Source organism: Sodiomyces alcalophilus (genome assembly GCF_042370955.1).
Source record: "Sodiomyces alcalophilus JCM 7366 unplaced genomic scaffold ACRALscaffold_6, whole genome shotgun sequence".
In the NCBI taxonomy this organism is placed as follows: domain Eukaryota; kingdom Fungi; phylum Ascomycota; class Sordariomycetes; order Glomerellales; family Plectosphaerellaceae; genus Sodiomyces; species Sodiomyces alcalophilus.
Genome location: NW_027263537.1, coordinates 260,944 through 276,740, shown reverse-complemented (window position 1 = coordinate 276,740; position 15,797 = coordinate 260,944). Strand labels below are relative to the sequence as shown.

At 53.4% G+C, this 15,797-nt stretch overlaps 5 protein-coding genes across 5 annotated transcripts; 1 reads left to right on the top strand and 4 right to left on the bottom strand.

Annotated features, from left to right (window-relative positions):
* Positions 1 to 684: 684 nt before the first annotated feature.
* On the bottom strand, positions 685 to 3,373 carry ACRALDRAFT_1062930 (uncharacterized protein). The gene is made up of 4 exons (XM_071016692.1): positions 3,160 to 3,373; positions 2,925 to 3,069; positions 1,266 to 2,843; positions 685 to 1,167 (listed from the first exon to the last, which is right to left on the bottom strand). Exons 1-4 carry the CDS (start codon positions 3,165 to 3,167, stop codon positions 1,012 to 1,014), a joined length of 1,887 nt encoding a protein of 628 aa, XP_070872976.1. The 5' UTR covers positions 3,168 to 3,373; the 3' UTR covers positions 685 to 1,011.
* A 1,015-nt stretch (positions 3,374 to 4,388) lies between these two features.
* ACRALDRAFT_2109981 (uncharacterized protein) lies at positions 4,389 to 6,242 on the bottom strand (the record flags this gene model as incomplete). The annotated part of the gene is made up of 1 exon (XM_071023450.1): positions 4,389 to 6,242. The coding sequence occupies one exon, from the start codon at positions 6,240 to 6,242 to the stop codon at positions 4,389 to 4,391; it is 1,854 nt and encodes a 617-aa protein (XP_070872975.1).
* Positions 6,243 to 11,382: 5,140 nt separating this feature from the next.
* Positions 11,383 to 12,042, top strand: ACRALDRAFT_2043071 (uncharacterized protein; the record flags this gene model as incomplete). Its single annotated transcript, XM_071021318.1, has 3 exons — positions 11,383 to 11,438; positions 11,519 to 11,576; positions 11,668 to 12,042. The coding sequence occupies 3 exons, from the start codon at positions 11,383 to 11,385 to the stop codon at positions 12,040 to 12,042; spliced, it is 489 nt and encodes a 162-aa protein (XP_070872974.1).
* Positions 12,043 to 12,297: 255 nt separating this feature from the next.
* Positions 12,298 to 13,496, bottom strand: ACRALDRAFT_2054060 (uncharacterized protein; the record flags this gene model as incomplete). Its single annotated transcript, XM_071021694.1, has 2 exons — positions 12,962 to 13,496; positions 12,298 to 12,840 (listed from the first exon to the last, which is right to left on the bottom strand). The coding sequence occupies exons 1-2, from the start codon at positions 13,451 to 13,453 to the stop codon at positions 12,298 to 12,300; spliced, it is 1,035 nt and encodes a 344-aa protein (XP_070872973.1). The 5' UTR covers positions 13,454 to 13,496.
* A 373-nt stretch (positions 13,497 to 13,869) lies between these two features.
* On the bottom strand, positions 13,870 to 15,544 carry ACRALDRAFT_1062927 (uncharacterized protein). Its single transcript, XM_071016691.1, has one exon. The coding sequence runs from the start codon at positions 15,212 to 15,214 to the stop codon at positions 14,231 to 14,233; it is 984 nt and encodes a 327-aa protein (XP_070872972.1). The 5' UTR covers positions 15,215 to 15,544; the 3' UTR covers positions 13,870 to 14,230.
* Positions 15,545 to 15,797: the final 253 nt, after the last annotated feature.

Sequence of the window (15,797 nt, the reverse complement as noted above, 5' to 3'; positions counted from 1 at the left end):
TAGGTACTTTCTAACCATGAAACCGGCGACAACGACATGTATATACATGCCTATCCCATAAATGGTGCAGGTTCAGATACAGCAGGTAGTGGAGCATTATTAGACGATGGCTCCTTCCTCTTTCACGACTTCTCCCCGCCTTGATTACGTCGACCATACCTGGGGACTATCGAAGTACATACTATATACAAACTGTGAAATAAAGATATAGGTAGAAGCAGAAATAAATTCCATAACAACGTCTCCAGTCCACTCCCGTTTACTCCTTCTGTCGTCGTACCTCGGACAGTCGGTCGGTAGTGTAGGTACACTGTCAGGAACCCCGCTGTGGGACGTAATGATGTTCTAGTTCCCAAGTCTGCAAACCCCACGAAATGCCACACGGTGCTTGCTCACCAACTCGCCCCGAAGACCAGCTCATTGCCCATTTCAAGGTGGAGATATACAACGTATTGGTAGTGGACAGGCCCGGTAGTGGATGGGCGCAAAGCGAGTCGAACACAGTGATGACAGTGTCTTCAAACGAGTCGAGCACCTACGATACCTACCTACTTCGTTATCTCCTACTTCGTAGATACGGTACTTAGCTGGCACCCAATGGTAGTTGGAATAAACAGAGCGTCCAGGAATGTGGTCCATGTGTTACGTTACGTCTACGATCGAGCACTCGCCGACAGAGTACAACGAATACACTGCAATATCTTCGTACCGTACCTAATCACATGGAGATCGTCTCACATTACTAGCGACGCTCGAAAGTCTCAGACACATCCAAAGTCTGCAAATTAGTTTCTTGCCTTGCCCACCTTGGTGACCTCTTTTCGAGCTCACCATGCCTGCCTCAACGAACAAACGAGATACTATCCTTTTCTTAGATGCAACTCATATTGTCTTTCCCGCCGAACCGGCATTTGTAGATAGAAAGTCCCGCGCATCCAGCCGGTATCAATCTAGTCTTTTCTTTCTGATGTGTTGGTTTCCCCCATTTTCATAGCCACCGACAGAGCTAGATTACATGCCATTCGCCCTGCTCTCCAGCATGGCGACCAAATTACTCGCTTCCTCGGGGGCAACCGCGGCCTCATTGACGCCGCTCGGTTGCGCGTTGTTCGAACCCACTCCCTTGCTGGCGCCAGGCACCGGGCTTCCTGGCCGGCTAGCGACGAACTGCAAGCAAGAAACAACGGCGTAAGCACAAAGCACTATCCTCAGTGGGGGGGAGAGAAGAAGGAAGGGACAATAGCACATGGGAGTACCGTACTCACGTTGCTGGCCGCGCTCAGTAGAGCGACCAGGGAGCTCTGCACCACGTCCGCGTGGATGCCGACGCCCCAGAATTTTTGCCTATCCGGTCCGACGGTACACTCGATGTACGTGGCCGCCTTGACGTCCCGTCCCTCGCCGATCGCATGTTCCTTGTAGTCGTTGACATCGACGTCTAGTCCGACCGCCTTCAGGGCGTCGGCCAGACTGGAGATCGGTCCATTGCCACGGCCCTTCACCTTGTGCTCCTTCCCATCAATAGAAATGACGCCTTCGAATACCCGCATGAGATTCTGCGTGTCTTGCGTTTTGCCTGGCTCGGGCGGCGCGGGGGATCTCGATCGGTCGGGGTTGATGGCGTAGTCGAGGAGGGTGAACCGGGGGTTCTCTCGCAGGAAATATGTATTCTCGAAAAGATCCGTAATCTCCGCGGACAGGAGCTCTCTGCCCAGCTGGTCCGCCCGCTTCTGAACCACGTTGGAGAAAGCCACTTGCAGCCCGCGCGGGAGATCGAGCTGCAATTTCCGCAGGATGATCCAGGCGGCACCGCCTTTGCCGCTTTGGGAGTTGACGCGAATGATGGCTTCGTATGTCCGGCCGATATCCTCGGGATCCAGGGGTAGGTAAGGGATCTGCCAGTGATCCTCGAACCCCTTGCCCTCCTTCTCTCGTTTCTGGAACCCCTTCTTGATGGCATCCTGGTGCGAGCCAGAGAAAGCACAAACCACCAGGGAGCCGCCGTAAGGGGCGCGAGGGTGTACAGGGATCTTATTGCAGACCTCGACCATATCGATGACCTTATTCAGGTCGGAGAAGTCGATATTGGGGTGGATACCTTGGGTGTACAGGTTCAGGGCCAGGGTGACCAGATCCACATTACCTGTGCGCTCTCCGTTGCCGAAGAGGCATCCCTCCACACGGTCCGCGCCGGCCATTTGTGCTAGCTCGGCCGCCGCCACCGCGCAGCCGCGATCGTTATGGGGGTGGAGGGAGACGCAGATCTTCTCGCGCTCCGTGATGTTCCGACAGAAGTACTCGATCTGGTCGGCGTAGACGTTGGGAGTCGACATCTCCACCGTGGCCGGGAGGTTGAAGATGATGGGATTCTCCTCCGTTGGGCCCCATGCATTCTTGACGGCTTCGCAAATCTTCACGACGAACTCGGGTTCCGTGTCGGAGAAGGTTTCGGGGCTGAACTCGAATTGCCAGTTTGTGCCGGACTGGGCGGGGTCGTCCTTGGTCAGAGACCTGACGAGCTTGGTGCAGCGAACGGCAAGTTCCAGGCTCTCTTCTTGGGAAAAGTTGAAGACGATCCTCCGGAAGCACTCGCTGGTGGCGAGATAGATGTGAATAATGGCATTCTTTGCGCCTTTGACCGATTCAACGGTGCGGCGAATGAGGTCCTCTCGGCAGGGGGACAGAACCTGAAGAAAGACGTCGTCGGGGGTGGCGCCGGGTGTCTCGATAAGGCGTCGCGTGAAGTCGAAGTCCGTTTGGGAGGCCGAGGGGAAAGAAACTTCAATCTCCTTGTAGCCTAGCTCGCAGAGCATTTGGAAATAGCGCCATTTCTCGTCACCATTCTGAAGGATGGGTAAAACAAAATCATGTTAGCCCGAAAACTCGAGAGGCTTCGTGAGAATAAAGCACAAAATTATACGTACCATGGGGTCAACCAGACTCTGGTTGCCGTCCCGTAGGTCTGTAGACAGCCATCGCGGGGCCTTGTCGATGGTCTTGGAGGGCCACTGGCGGTCGGGGAGATGCAGAGGAGGGAACCTTTTGTACTTCTTCCAAGGCTCTTTAAGCCTGAGCAAAAGAAAAGAAAGTCACTGGCGTCAGCGCTCGGTTCATCACTCAACGCTCAATAGTGTAGGGTGGGTGATGCAGCCAACTTACATCGGCATCTTTGTGCGAGGCGGGGCTTTGTACCCGGGCTGTTTAGTTTTTGCAGGGTAGATATTCCGGCGGTTGGGCAGATGGCCGTCACGAAAATTGAACGGTGAAAAGCGAGATCAAGTCGAGGAAGTAGGGAACCAATTTGCCAATTGGACAAACGAAAATGGACAAGGAGAGACTTGACTTTTGAATGCTGTTCGGTAGGTATTATGCGTAGGAGGAAAAAAAGTTGACTCACTCTACTTCACCCCAAGTCTCGGTAACCCCTCCACGTTTGGCCGTCAATCGAACGTGGCGGGGTACTAATACTGATCGGCCTTGCAAACACCGACTGACAACCGTTGATTGCCGCTCCTGCTAGTCCAACATTGAGCTCCTCGCTTTCATTCATTCGACAACCATTGGTTGTTACACGTATCCGTACAGCGAATAGTACGATGTACGCACTCACTAAGCAAAAAATTCCAACGAATTCTTAACAATCCGCCACCACCACTATACGCGTTAAAGGTTAAATCCCGTCGAACTTTTATTGAGCCACTGTAAGCCGCGATGTTCCATGTACAGTGTGGGGCAAGCGACTGTACTTGTTTATTGCCACAACGACTGTGGCGCGCCCTTGTCAACGTCTTGGCGAAACTGGTTACTAAGGTGGCGGGAGCCCGCGTCATGATGGCTTAATAAGCAGCTGCCTCTTACACCGCGATCAAATGCCTCCTGTCCCTGTCGGTTCACGATAGAGTCGAGAGTCGGGTACGTTGGACACAGCAGGGACTCGGTACCGATGAGAAAATAATAAGCACGACCGCATCGACAAGTTCGACGTGTAGTTATGATACATTTGAATCAGGCTTCTCTAACGCTGTCTATTTCCTCGTAGACGAGATTCATCCTCGAGCAGAACATATGCCTGTTTCCTCTATATTCCCCCCTTCCTAAGCACGAAAATACATCAGGAAAAAAAAACGAAATTCACCAAAAATTCTAGTAACTATCCGGGTCTGGAAGAGAAAGGGATAGAAATAAGTATATACAAAGAAGGTAAAAGAAGAAAGAAAAAAGACAAAGATGGCCTGGGGGATTTGTGTGTCCCGTCCCCATTGCTTCTGGGGCTTGGATTCCGAATAACTGTTTCCGGGGTATATGCTGTCGTGAAAAAGGTGTATGTACAACCCACCCGTTAGCATGAGAGCGTCTTCGCTCTCTGCTATCCAAGTCGCAATGAATATTTACCACGTAAAGCTCTCCTCCACAAAATCAACCACGGTTCCTTCGTCCTGCACCATCCGGACGGCAAGGCGGACATCGTCGGCCAGTGCCCCCGGTCCGCAGACCGTGACACACATGGCTCCCTTCTGGTCCTCCACCTCCTTGCGCAGCAGCGTCGCCACATTCGGCCGCCCGGGAAACATCTGCACGGTTGAGCTGGCGCTGACAATTTCCCGCGGGTTCTTGGGTCGAGTTACGAAGAGCTGGATCCTCAGAATGTCGCGCCGGCCAGGCATCCGGAGCACGGTATCCATCCATGGCCGCACCCACTCGAGGGCTTCGTAGTCTCGCACGATCCACACCAATGTAATGCGCCGCGTCGCCACGGTTCCTGCGTTGTACCCTTCGATGATGGGTTTGAGGTATGAGAGCTGATGCGTGATACCAGTGGCGCCCGCAAAAAGCACCGCATGGCCGTATGAGTCGAGCGAGTGGTGGCCCGCGTACGGACCCTCCATGGCAGCGCGAAGTGTGACGGTTGGTGTACCTGACGCGCGGGCCACGTCGTAGAGCTGGCGGGTGAATCCCGTCTGGGCACCAATGACGAAGGAAACCGACGTAGTCGTGTTCTTTGGGTCCAGCCGTGTCATCGGTTGCTTCTCCTCGTCTTCATCGCTGCGATAGCCGAGTTTGTCGTGGACAGGGACATGTTCAACCCAGGCCACCGAGAAAGGGTGACAGTCCCAGGGCCGGATCTTGGCGAACCGGAGATAACAGTGTGTACCCGGTTTCACGTCCACATAACGTGGTAGGTGCATAGTGACGCGTGTGCAGTCACCAGGCATGGGCTCGCACACGGCGTCGGTAAAGCCCCGGTCCGACCAGTTGAGGTATGCGGTGCGGAGGACGCGGGCGAGGCGCTCCATGAACCAGAGGACGAAGATGGCCATCATCCAGGGCAGCTGAGGCAGGCCGCCTGGGTGATCGGTGGCGACGCAGTGGATGTAGGTGCAGACGACGGTGGTGAGTGCTAGAATGATGTGAATGTTGAGGAAAGTCTCGTAAAAGGCGTGGCGGACGGGCGAGACGGAGAGAATCATGAGGATGGTCATGGCCACGGTTCCTAGCATGCCAGAGGCTTCAAAGGCCTTGTGAAAGATGCGGTCGGTGACCGTCTTCCAGCCGCCGTCGGCCACCCGGACGAAGAGCCAAGCGATGGTGTGAATGATAGCTTCAATGACGGAGATGCGGCCCATCCAACGATGGAGGAGGTTATACGTGTCGAAGCTAATATGGAGCCAGCTAATGAGCGGATTGTTGCGACCTGCAAAGATGATAAGGGGGACCATGTTGACGACCGAGAGGGTGCCGGAGCGGCCACGGACATCGGCGGCGAAGGCATATACGTTCTCCTGGTTCCAGTTCAGGATGAACATGTAGACGATGTTACTGATGGCCCAGATGAGGAGGATGATGCTGTGAAGACGCGAAGGTAGGACGCCCATGTGGCCAGCCTTGGACAAGCGGAATTCGCGGTTGTGACGTTTTTTCCAGAAAGGGGCGTAGATGATTTGCCTTTTCAACCACGGCATCCAGCTCCACTGGGCGCGCTTCCAGTACTCCTGGTTTTCGGCGGGTAATGACATGGCGGTAATGCGTCTCAAGTTCGCCCAGACGATTTGACCAAGGCGGATGATGAGAACGATGAGGGCCATGCCACCTAACGTCCACCACAAGGCGTCGACGAAAGCCATGTTAAGGGGTTGGTTGACGCCCGCGAGGGAATTGTGGTAGGGGGAGATGGTTGAGGAACTAGAGGGCTCTTCGGTGGCAGTTTCATGAGTCCGGGCGGCCAAGTCCACGGTTGGGCTCATGTGTCCCAGGCCGACGGGCCCGTGGCGGGGAAAGGGCATCTTCTGAAGTGTGTTTCGTGTCGGTTGTCTTCTCGGGATATTGCGGCGTCTCGATAAGGAAAGTTGGACGGCCAAAATGTGTATGGTGAAGATGCTGTATGGTGTTTATTTTTTGGTCCTCGTGCGTGCGAGAATGGAATGTAGGTAGTTGTGTTGCGTGTTTTTGTGGTTCGTGATTTGAGGCTTTCAAGGGAGCGGGAGGCTGGTGCTCAAATGTGACTGACGTATCATTGAACAGTCAAGGATAATCGCATTGTCGGCTGGTGTGTCAAAGAGGCTTGCAGAGAAGAACAATGATAGCCTAGGAAGACAGCCTAGGTGGAATTGGACGAGCCGGCTGCTCAATGGGAACAGCGTGGATTGTCCTGGGATACAAAGGAATGTGTCCAGCCCTGTGGGTGAAGCTGGAAATGGGTCCGCGAGGTCGACGAGGAACGGACGGCCCCGATAGTTGATAGGAGGTAGTACAGGATCCTAGTTCTCCGGCTGGGTCGATCTTTCTCCACAGTGGAAGATGATTCTGTTATATTCGTGAACGGACAATGGCGAAATCGAGCGAGTGCGAGTAGGGATATGGCTTCGGGCCTGCGAAGTGAAGCAACCTGCTAGCTGCTGGGGAGTTTGACGTCGGCGTCCTATGCGCCTGTGACTGTTGGCTGTGCCTCGAGAGGGAATCCTGGGTTTGTCGAGCCTTTTCCCAAAGTTCGTCCTGGTGCAAGCCTTGAAAGGTAATGCAAAAATGAGAGAGAAGAAAGCAATTTCCTTGGTGCCAGCGCAGCCGACGGTCGGGAAGGTGTATGTTGAAAGAAAAAAAGGATGGGAATGGGTGGTTTAGGAGGTAAATGATAGACTGAAACCGAGGGTGGTGTTTGTAGAAGCGAGACGTGTGAATGTATCGTGTGTGTGCCTTGCTTGAATCTGTCGAGTGTAAGAGTCGACGAGATGACTGACTGCGATGGAATGCAGGAGCAAGAGCCAGATCTTTCAACTCCTTGGGTAGACACCGAATAGTCAATACCTAATGAGCCGAAATACCAACAAGCAGCACGTAACCGCAAAATAAACAAGTTAAACCCTCGGTCAAGAGAATGGGAGAGAAAGAAGAAGGAGAAAAGAAAAGAACGGACCACTTGATATGAGTGATCGACAGAAGAGAAGCCGAACGAGGGAAAAAGGCAGAGAACGAATGCCCAGAGCTCGAGGCAGGGGGAGGGTCAAAAAGGGAGCGTTGAACATTTAATATGAGTGGGTAAGGAGGTGCTTCGCCCGAACGGTCCTGGACGTTTTTGGCCAGGTACAACGTGTACAAGCCAACAGTACCTGGAAGTTGGTGTGGCCCCTGTCAGTCACCTCCACTCATATGATTACGTGTAAAGTACATACAGCCCCCGCTATGGAGTACGGACCAGCACTAAAATTACCAAGGTACCTGCCAAGATATGGGACTGGGGTCCGTACCTGGTTGTCTAGTCCAGCCCTGCACATGCTCTCCAGGGTCTTGAAAACACCTGCTTGATCCTCGAGTTTTTCTTTTCAATTGCTTGGTTGCTGAGGGCCTGTCGTGAAAACTACTCGAAGCTTCCAAGTGCTTTTCTCCTTGTAGACGGTTTCGTTGTAGCTGGCAAAGGAAGAGACTCGTCGTGCTCTAGTGTACATCGAACAACAAAAATTGGTTGATGAATGACTCGAGTTGTAAACTTCCAACACCACGAAAAAGGTCCAGACGCATAACATAAATGCTCAAAACGCATCACTTTGTCATGTCCAGCGATCAAGCCCCGGCAGTTGCGTGAGGTACGCAAGACGCTACTACAGGATACCCACAGAAACCCAGTGACGCGCGTGATAAAGGGGACATATTGCAGTCACGCTGATTCAGACATACATTCACGGAAACATCTTGAAGTCTCCTCACTTCGCCTTGTATCAGTACATAGTTAAGTACGATATTAGGCATCCTCTCCTGTCTAGGTGGGGTATAGAGACCCCAGGACGCTAAAGAATATCTACAACGTATACATACATTGGCGATAGGAAAATACGAAGTAAGCAACAGGGACGAGAGAGCGGGAGAATCGTTGTGTGGAAGTATACTAAGTAGACACCGAGGCGAGTGGGATTGGAAACCACAGAGTGCTTTTGATGATACCTACTAACCTGTCTCCTCTTCCAAGCTACCTACGGTCAACCCAGCCCTACCAAGGACCAAACCATTCGCAATCTGGTGACGCTCCCAAGGCATTAAGTAATAATGGCCCTCCACTTGACTGGGTGTGAGCCGACTGGCTTCGGTTTCTCCCTGTCCTAGTTGATGGTGCAACGTACAGTTGTATGTACTGTAAGCTTCAGCTTCACCCGCCGCAGGCACAATCGGTGCCGACTCGTACGGAGGATGATGCGAGGATTGATGGGTTTCTCGCTGGAAAAGTCGCCATTGGGATTTCGACCGGCGAGGGGCCAAATCCTGGCAATTCTTGACACGCTCCGCTCAACTTCTGGGTAACGACCCGAACCAAGCATCTGCAAGGGGCCCCTAGCTGTCAGATCAACAAGAGCCAGTCAAGTCAACGGCGAGCCGTGCGATGGGGACCACTTGGCGTGAAGCATCGAAAGGTCCACCACGCCACCATCTTAAACTTAGTTGATTGGTTACATGCTTCGTTTTGTGGATTCAAAGGAAGGGCCGACAAGCCCAGCCCCCTACACTACGAAGTACTTCGTATGTACAGTTTCCTGACTGCCTTGCCCGCCGCGCCGCGACGGTATGGGCTCGAGGTATTGGCTGCCGTTCGCCAAATCGTGCCGTCTACCGGCAAACCAGGATCCAGTCGACTTCTATTCGTACCGATTATCATGAAATTCAGCGTCGTTTTTACACATAATAGTACTTCGTAGGTATCGTATGAAGGACTGACGTTTTTGACACAACGTGGAAATAAGTACAACGTAAGGTTCCCAGATTCAATTCAAATCCTGGCCCAGTCCCGTTTGCTGGTCTATCCGGTAAAAAGTGTACGTTGTACATTCAGGGTTACTGGCCAGGGCTGCTCCTCTGCGCGGACGCACACAGGCGAGCACATTGATCCTGCGACGTACAACGTACACTACGTACATTCCTCCGATGGGTGAAATATGCACGTGCAAGACCACCGAGGCAGATCTCAACGTCATCCTCTCGAGACGAGATTGAGTTTCCCGGTCCATGTGGGTGCTGATCCACGGCTACTCGGGCACGAGTATATTGACACGTTTATTCCCGTTTGTGAATTCGAAGTAATTACTCGTGTAACAATAAGTACACTACAACAGTTTATAGTAACATGTTAAACTGGACAGGCGATCCGAGCAATGCAAAGTCAAGGCCCTTGATAATCACAGCGCAACGAGAATACCGTTGTACAACGTGAGTCTCGTACAACGTACAGCGACTAAACCCACACTGCACGTGTACTGTAATCAATTGATACCCAGTACTTCGTACAATATGAGATGGTTCTCACCTGATTGGAGGGGCAACAGAAGTTACAAGGCCCCTTGCCAAGTGTTGTCGCAGAATAATGAACTGCGTGGACGCCCAGAGTGTCTAGGCCGAATTGGGCTATCCTCCCGTAACTCGATCTCGGAATTATATTTTGAGGTGCAGATAAATGGGCGGCCTTCAAGCGTACTGTGCCTAGAATCTTACGAAGTCGCTCTCGCCACGTCTCCCCCTGGCTGGGACCTATAGCATATACGCAAGCCCGCCTTCTACAAAGGAATCGTGTCGAGTCGGTTGCGAACGACGGTCCTTTATTAACCCTGTATCAGGTGGGTGGAATATGTAATTGGGTGCAGGAAGATCCGCTCTGGCTGCCATCCCCGAAGCTACTAGGGATAGAGAGAGTTGCTTGCGACATTGCAACGATGTAGACGGCAACCTCCTCTCCAAGCCGATAAAAAAGAAAAGAAGAAAAAATGGTTCGATGTGGTGCCGGTAAACCGCATAAGGGCCTCATCTGAATCAATAAGATCCTTTACGGTTCTCTCCGCCAATTTCTTCATCGAATATCCTCCATGATCATCTTTGCTTCGAGCCCAATCTTCATCCATTACTTCTGCCCCGAATCCTCGTCTCATTGTATAAACGAACTCCTCCCCGTCGTCACGACAAATCCTTCCGCAGAGTTCTTGGCTAATTTGAAGGCACTGCAATAAAGTCGAATTCTCTGCCGGCCCTCCCAACCCGTAGTGTCTCCTGTCGGATCGTCCAGGGCACAATACTATTTGTTGTTGTGAGGTCGCCTGAGGTACCATTCTACTTCTCAGGTCCAGAAGGCGCACGAACCAGGTAGCAAGTAATGGCATTGAGCACATCGTATGGTCTAGAGGAAGCCGATTTGCCTGAGCAGACACGGCATGTTCTCCCCGGATCTCCTGGAGGATGGTTCATGTAGAAGATCTTAAAAACGGAAGGATCTGCCATATAGCCCATGCATACCTCGTTATGTCCCCAGGTTCACCACAGACACGAATAAGTCACGACTAGTTAAGAGTTAGCTTGTCCGGGAAGGGCTTGCAAAGTGGTGAGTCTAGTCGGCCTTTCAACATGGTTGATTTTAGGGTCGGTCGGTCGGCCGATGCGTCTTTGTGTGACGATATTCCTTGCCATCTGCCTCGTTTTGCTGAGGCGGAGCCGACTGGGTTCAATGAACGACCTCTGTAACCATGAACCTTGGAGTCGCGAGATGCTTAATGGTCTCGACACGGAAGTATTCGCAATATTCTTTCCGTGACCATGGCACCGTGGTGGTCCAGCCGTCAGTATGACACCAGAGGTTATGGATACCAGAAGCTATGGATCTGGTTTCTTCCATATGTTGGCAACGTAAACGAAGGAGGGATGGAAGAAGAAAGTGTCGACAAAGGACTTGGCATGTGGCCGCCTGCTATCACTTGACATCATCTCTTGGCATTTGCATTTTGCCCACCTACCTCAGCTTACTCATCCAAAACGGCCTCGCTCGGCAGGATGATAATCAATAATCCGGGAATTTCCATCCTCACGTTCTATCGATCACACCCGAGCCGTAATCAACATTCGCAACCCATTGAGGCCGCAACCATGGGAGCCAGCGAGTCTAAACCGTCGTCCGGTACATCTCCGTACCTGTGGAAGAGGTAAATGGCCTTAGGACCCCTCTCTACTTGTTGGTTCCGCCTCCCCACGTCTACAATACTGACCCAAATCAAATCGGCAGTTCCGCGCCCACAGGCGTCTCTCACGATCTAGCCGAGTCGCTACAAAACAGCCATGAGGTACAGCCGCCACCCTGACCACCCGCGGCGACGAGCATTTTTCCTTCTAGAAAGAAAACTGACCAGACTTCCGTTTTTGCCGATGCCACAGACCGATACGTCCCGCGCCCAGCTCACGGAGCTCCAAATCCAGGCCCGCGTAGCCGAGACGTTGAAGAAGCTCGAAGCGCAGAGCACCGATGCCCTGAAGGAGAAGATTGCGACCGTGGGCGAGGAGGTGCAGCCTCCTTCGGATGGCCCCAGCCGGCAGTCAGTCGCGCGTGAAATCGAGTCGCTGCGCAGCAAGCTGGAGGAACGCCGCAAGGTCCGTGACCTCCCCGAAGGCGTGGAGCGCACGAGGAACGAGGTGGTTCGGTGCCTGCGGGAGAATGACCGGCGGCCGCTTGACTGCTGGCAGGAGGTGGAAGCGTTCAAGCAGGAGGTGAAGAACTGGGAGAAGGGGTGGGTTGAGAAAGTTATTTCGTGATCTCTGGCTTCCCTCGCAAGGAAAAAAAAAGCTCCCCCATGTTTGGACGAGGCCGGGGTGGGTGGTATGGCAATAAGAAATCCTCCCCCAGTTTTCCTCTGTCCGAAGAACGGGAATACTGATCGGAGAAGAGACAAGTTGTTGTGTACGATATATAAATCTGCAACGGCAAGGAACGAGGGCAGGGTTACAGCTTCATGATGGGCACAAGAACCCGCATATAGACAGGAGTGAGGCGAGGCGAAAAGGTTTCATTTATATGCCATGAAGTAGATTTTGGCTACCGAGTATGTCACTGTCCTTGTCCCGCTCGTTTTCTGGATTCCGTTCTCTCCGCTCCTCGCCATGCCGGCCAGAACCAGCGGCAGCCATCTCCGCCTTTCTCCTCAAACCCTCGGCCCTTTTCCTCTCCCTCCTCGCCGCGGCATCCTCCCAGCCAACGCCATTCTCACCTACTTTCATCGGCCCACGCAGGCCCGGTGCGGCCACGGCGTCCCGCAATGCCGTGCGGAACCTGTCTATCCTCTTTGCATTCTCGGCAAAGCGCGCGTTTCCAATCTCCAGCAACGTCCGTAGATAGGATACCGAGACGGCGGCCCTGCGAGTCCCGTCCCTGGCTTCGTATCCGATAAGGGACGAGAAGCCCAGTCCCATGGTGCGCACGGCAACCATGGGCATCGCGGGGCCGCCGCGACCTCCGTCGACATTTAAGGCTCCGCTCTCACGAAAGCCGGACGGCAGCGCGCAGCGGAGGATGAGCTGGGCATGGGATGGGGAGGCGGCGAGGATGTGAAGGATCTGGGTCCGGTGCCTGTCAGTCCCCTCCTTGCAGAACGAGTTTGAGGGGAGGAGAAATGGGCAGAACGAGAGAAAAGTTGCAGTATTTCGCAGAGAGACGAAAGTAACAATCCTCACTCACCATGGGCTCAAATTTGAAATGAATGAAGCGACATCCGGCAGCCATCATCTCCCCTGGGTCTTCACTCAACGAATCCAATCCGAGGAACCGTAACAACGCAGCGTCGTCATCACTGAGGTCCTGTGTGTGTATGGGGTCATGGGAGACGAAAAGCCAGGTGCCTCCTCCACCTTTGCCTCCTACACCAGCTTGCGTCTGGCGCTCCTGGGTGTCATCGCCAACCCATGGGACAGGAGACTGCTGTGAGAGCCCCTGACCAGGCACTTCCCCCTTGTTCCCTTCGAGGAAGACACTGGCCCTACCCGCACAGCTGCTCGTAGTCACGAATCCGTCGTAGGCATTGAGTTCATCGATGAGGTCGCGTATGCCCTCGTCTACGGAGCCCTTGGGGGAGAGATCTGTGTAATCCGCGGCCGGGACAGCGAGCTGTTGGAGGATGCTGGCTTTCCTGGAGATGAAACTTGCGGGAGGCGTTGGCAGGCTATGGGACATGGTGAAGGTTTAAAGTCCTAAAGAGTTGTTTATTAATGGCATTCACAGGACTGGTGGCTTGAGTGCGTCGTCGAGAGATGCCTTTTGATATGTGAAATTTGAGAGCGTCCACATGAAGTTGAAGTACACTGTGTTTGTTTGTTCTAAATTATACGGTAGGTACAGTATACTTCGTACATGAGAACTTGTACAATATTCTTGTTGCAGTGTCAAATGTGAGATCATGATTAGGCTAGGTAGGTAGCGAAAGACCTTCGCTTTGTCATGAGTCTGTCAAGTTGCTTTCTGAGATACACAGTGGAGTGTATACTGTGTAGCAAAAAGCCTCGACTTTTACCGTCTTGTGTAGAAGGAGTGCGGGGTCAGGACTCCCTCGATGAAGCTCCGACGTCAGACATCACAAGAACCAAACCAGACATCACTCAACCAGATTCGTTCGGGATATACCAGAATAAGACCAAATTCATTTGAGCCCCCTTTCAACTAATGAGCAGCGCTATATACCATTGTGATACCCATCACCTTCCGTCATCGCTCTCCCCACCCCCTTCCAATGCCGTGACCTATTAAGAAAACGCCAACTCCCCCTCGTCATGCCTTTTCGTCATGGGATATATCGCCTCGAACGCCCTTAAGTATGTGCAGTATCATCCATCGCCGGCCAAAACCCTATATACACGCTAACTATGCCAGGTTTCGCCTCGTCGTCAATCGCCTTTTTCCCCTGGAGACGTTATGGTTGACTAACCCCCCCAGGGCCCTTGCGGCCATTCTGCCTCACATGGCAGATACGGTCTCGGATTGCTGAACCTTGTTCAAGGTCTCGGCGGCCGCCGCGAGTTGTTCCTTCTGGGCCAACTCGGCGAGGTACTGCGCGTACCTCGACTTCTTGTTGTGGATGCCGCACTCGGTCTTCTGCTGGCCCTTCCAGCGACCGGCGCGCTCGTCCTCGCCCTCGGCCACGGGGCTGGTGGAGTGCCAGTCGCCGACGGACTTGTACCCGCGGTCCAGGAGCGCGTTGTACGGCACGTCGTTCTGAGCGATGTAGTCGCGCACCTGCTGGAAGGTCCACTTGGCGAGCGGGTTGATCTTGATCACCCCCCTCTCGTCGTCCACCTCGATGATGGGCATCTTGTCGCGGGAGCCGCCCTGGGACCTCCGCCGACCGGTGAGCACGGCGGCCACGCCGAGCTCCTCGTAGGCCCGCTGCAGGGGCTCCACCTTGGCGGTCCAGTCGTACAGTTCCGACTCGGTCTCGTACAGCTTCTCGCCGTACCGCGCGGCAAACTCCTCGGTCGTGTTGACGCCGTAGGGCTTGTAGATGTGCAGACGCACGTTGGGGTACCGGGCCTGTGCCCGTGCCACGAGGTCGTGGGTCTCCTGGAAGTGGTATAGGGTGTCGAGGAAGATGAGGTCGACGGGACTTGATGTCGGCGCCTCGGCTTGCAGCTTGGAGAGCATGTCGAGGGTGACGAGTCCCGTGAGCCCAAAGGCTGTCGATTGGTAGAGGTTGGGGAAGATGATCTTGCAGATGCGGAGGATGTCCATGGCGTCCAGGGTCTCAAATTGAGCGTTGAGGTGGTCGAGGTGTGCCTTGGCAAGGGAAATCCGCGGCAGAGAAGCCATGGAGGAGCTTGGTGAGGAGTCTGTGGCCGAGGCATAGCCCGACTCGACGTCTTGCTGGTCCATTTTGGTGTCAGGGACTGCCGCAACCTGGACAGGTGCCGATGAGGGCGCTGTTTCTGTGAGAGGGCCAGACATTTTGGGCGAGAGGAGATGAAGAGACGTTTTCTCTCGAGGGACACAGAGTCTTCAAGAGAGTTAAGGAGGTAAAAGAGGGGTAAAGGTTGTTGTTCTCCCAGTCTTCAGGAGGCCAGGATAGCAGGATGCGAAGAGAGGCAAGGCACGTTGATTAATCAGGATCTTTGCTGTATAGTCCAAAGAATATGACGCAGCACTTTGAACGTCGAGAGGAAGATATTGGATTCACACAATGTGCCAGATAATAGGAGTGGAAGAGAGAAAGAGAGGAAGAAAGTTGCGATTCAGGGGGATGCAAAATAATAACGCTCCAACTCTCTCTCTGTTTGTCTCTTAGGGAGGCCCTCCATGGTGTATATACAGACAGATACGGGCTGGAACCCGGAACCCAAGGGCCCGTGGGTAAAGGGCCGCTGCATTGTAATCAACACCCAGCATTATTAATGCCTCGAAAAAGGCTTTTACAGCCAGTTTATTCGCAGGTCATCACCTTTAGAGTCTCCATCCAAGTGCCACCCATCGATGGCGCAATCGTCTCGTTCGGGAACAACTGCTGCGCCTTTGCACTTACAGAGACGTATGG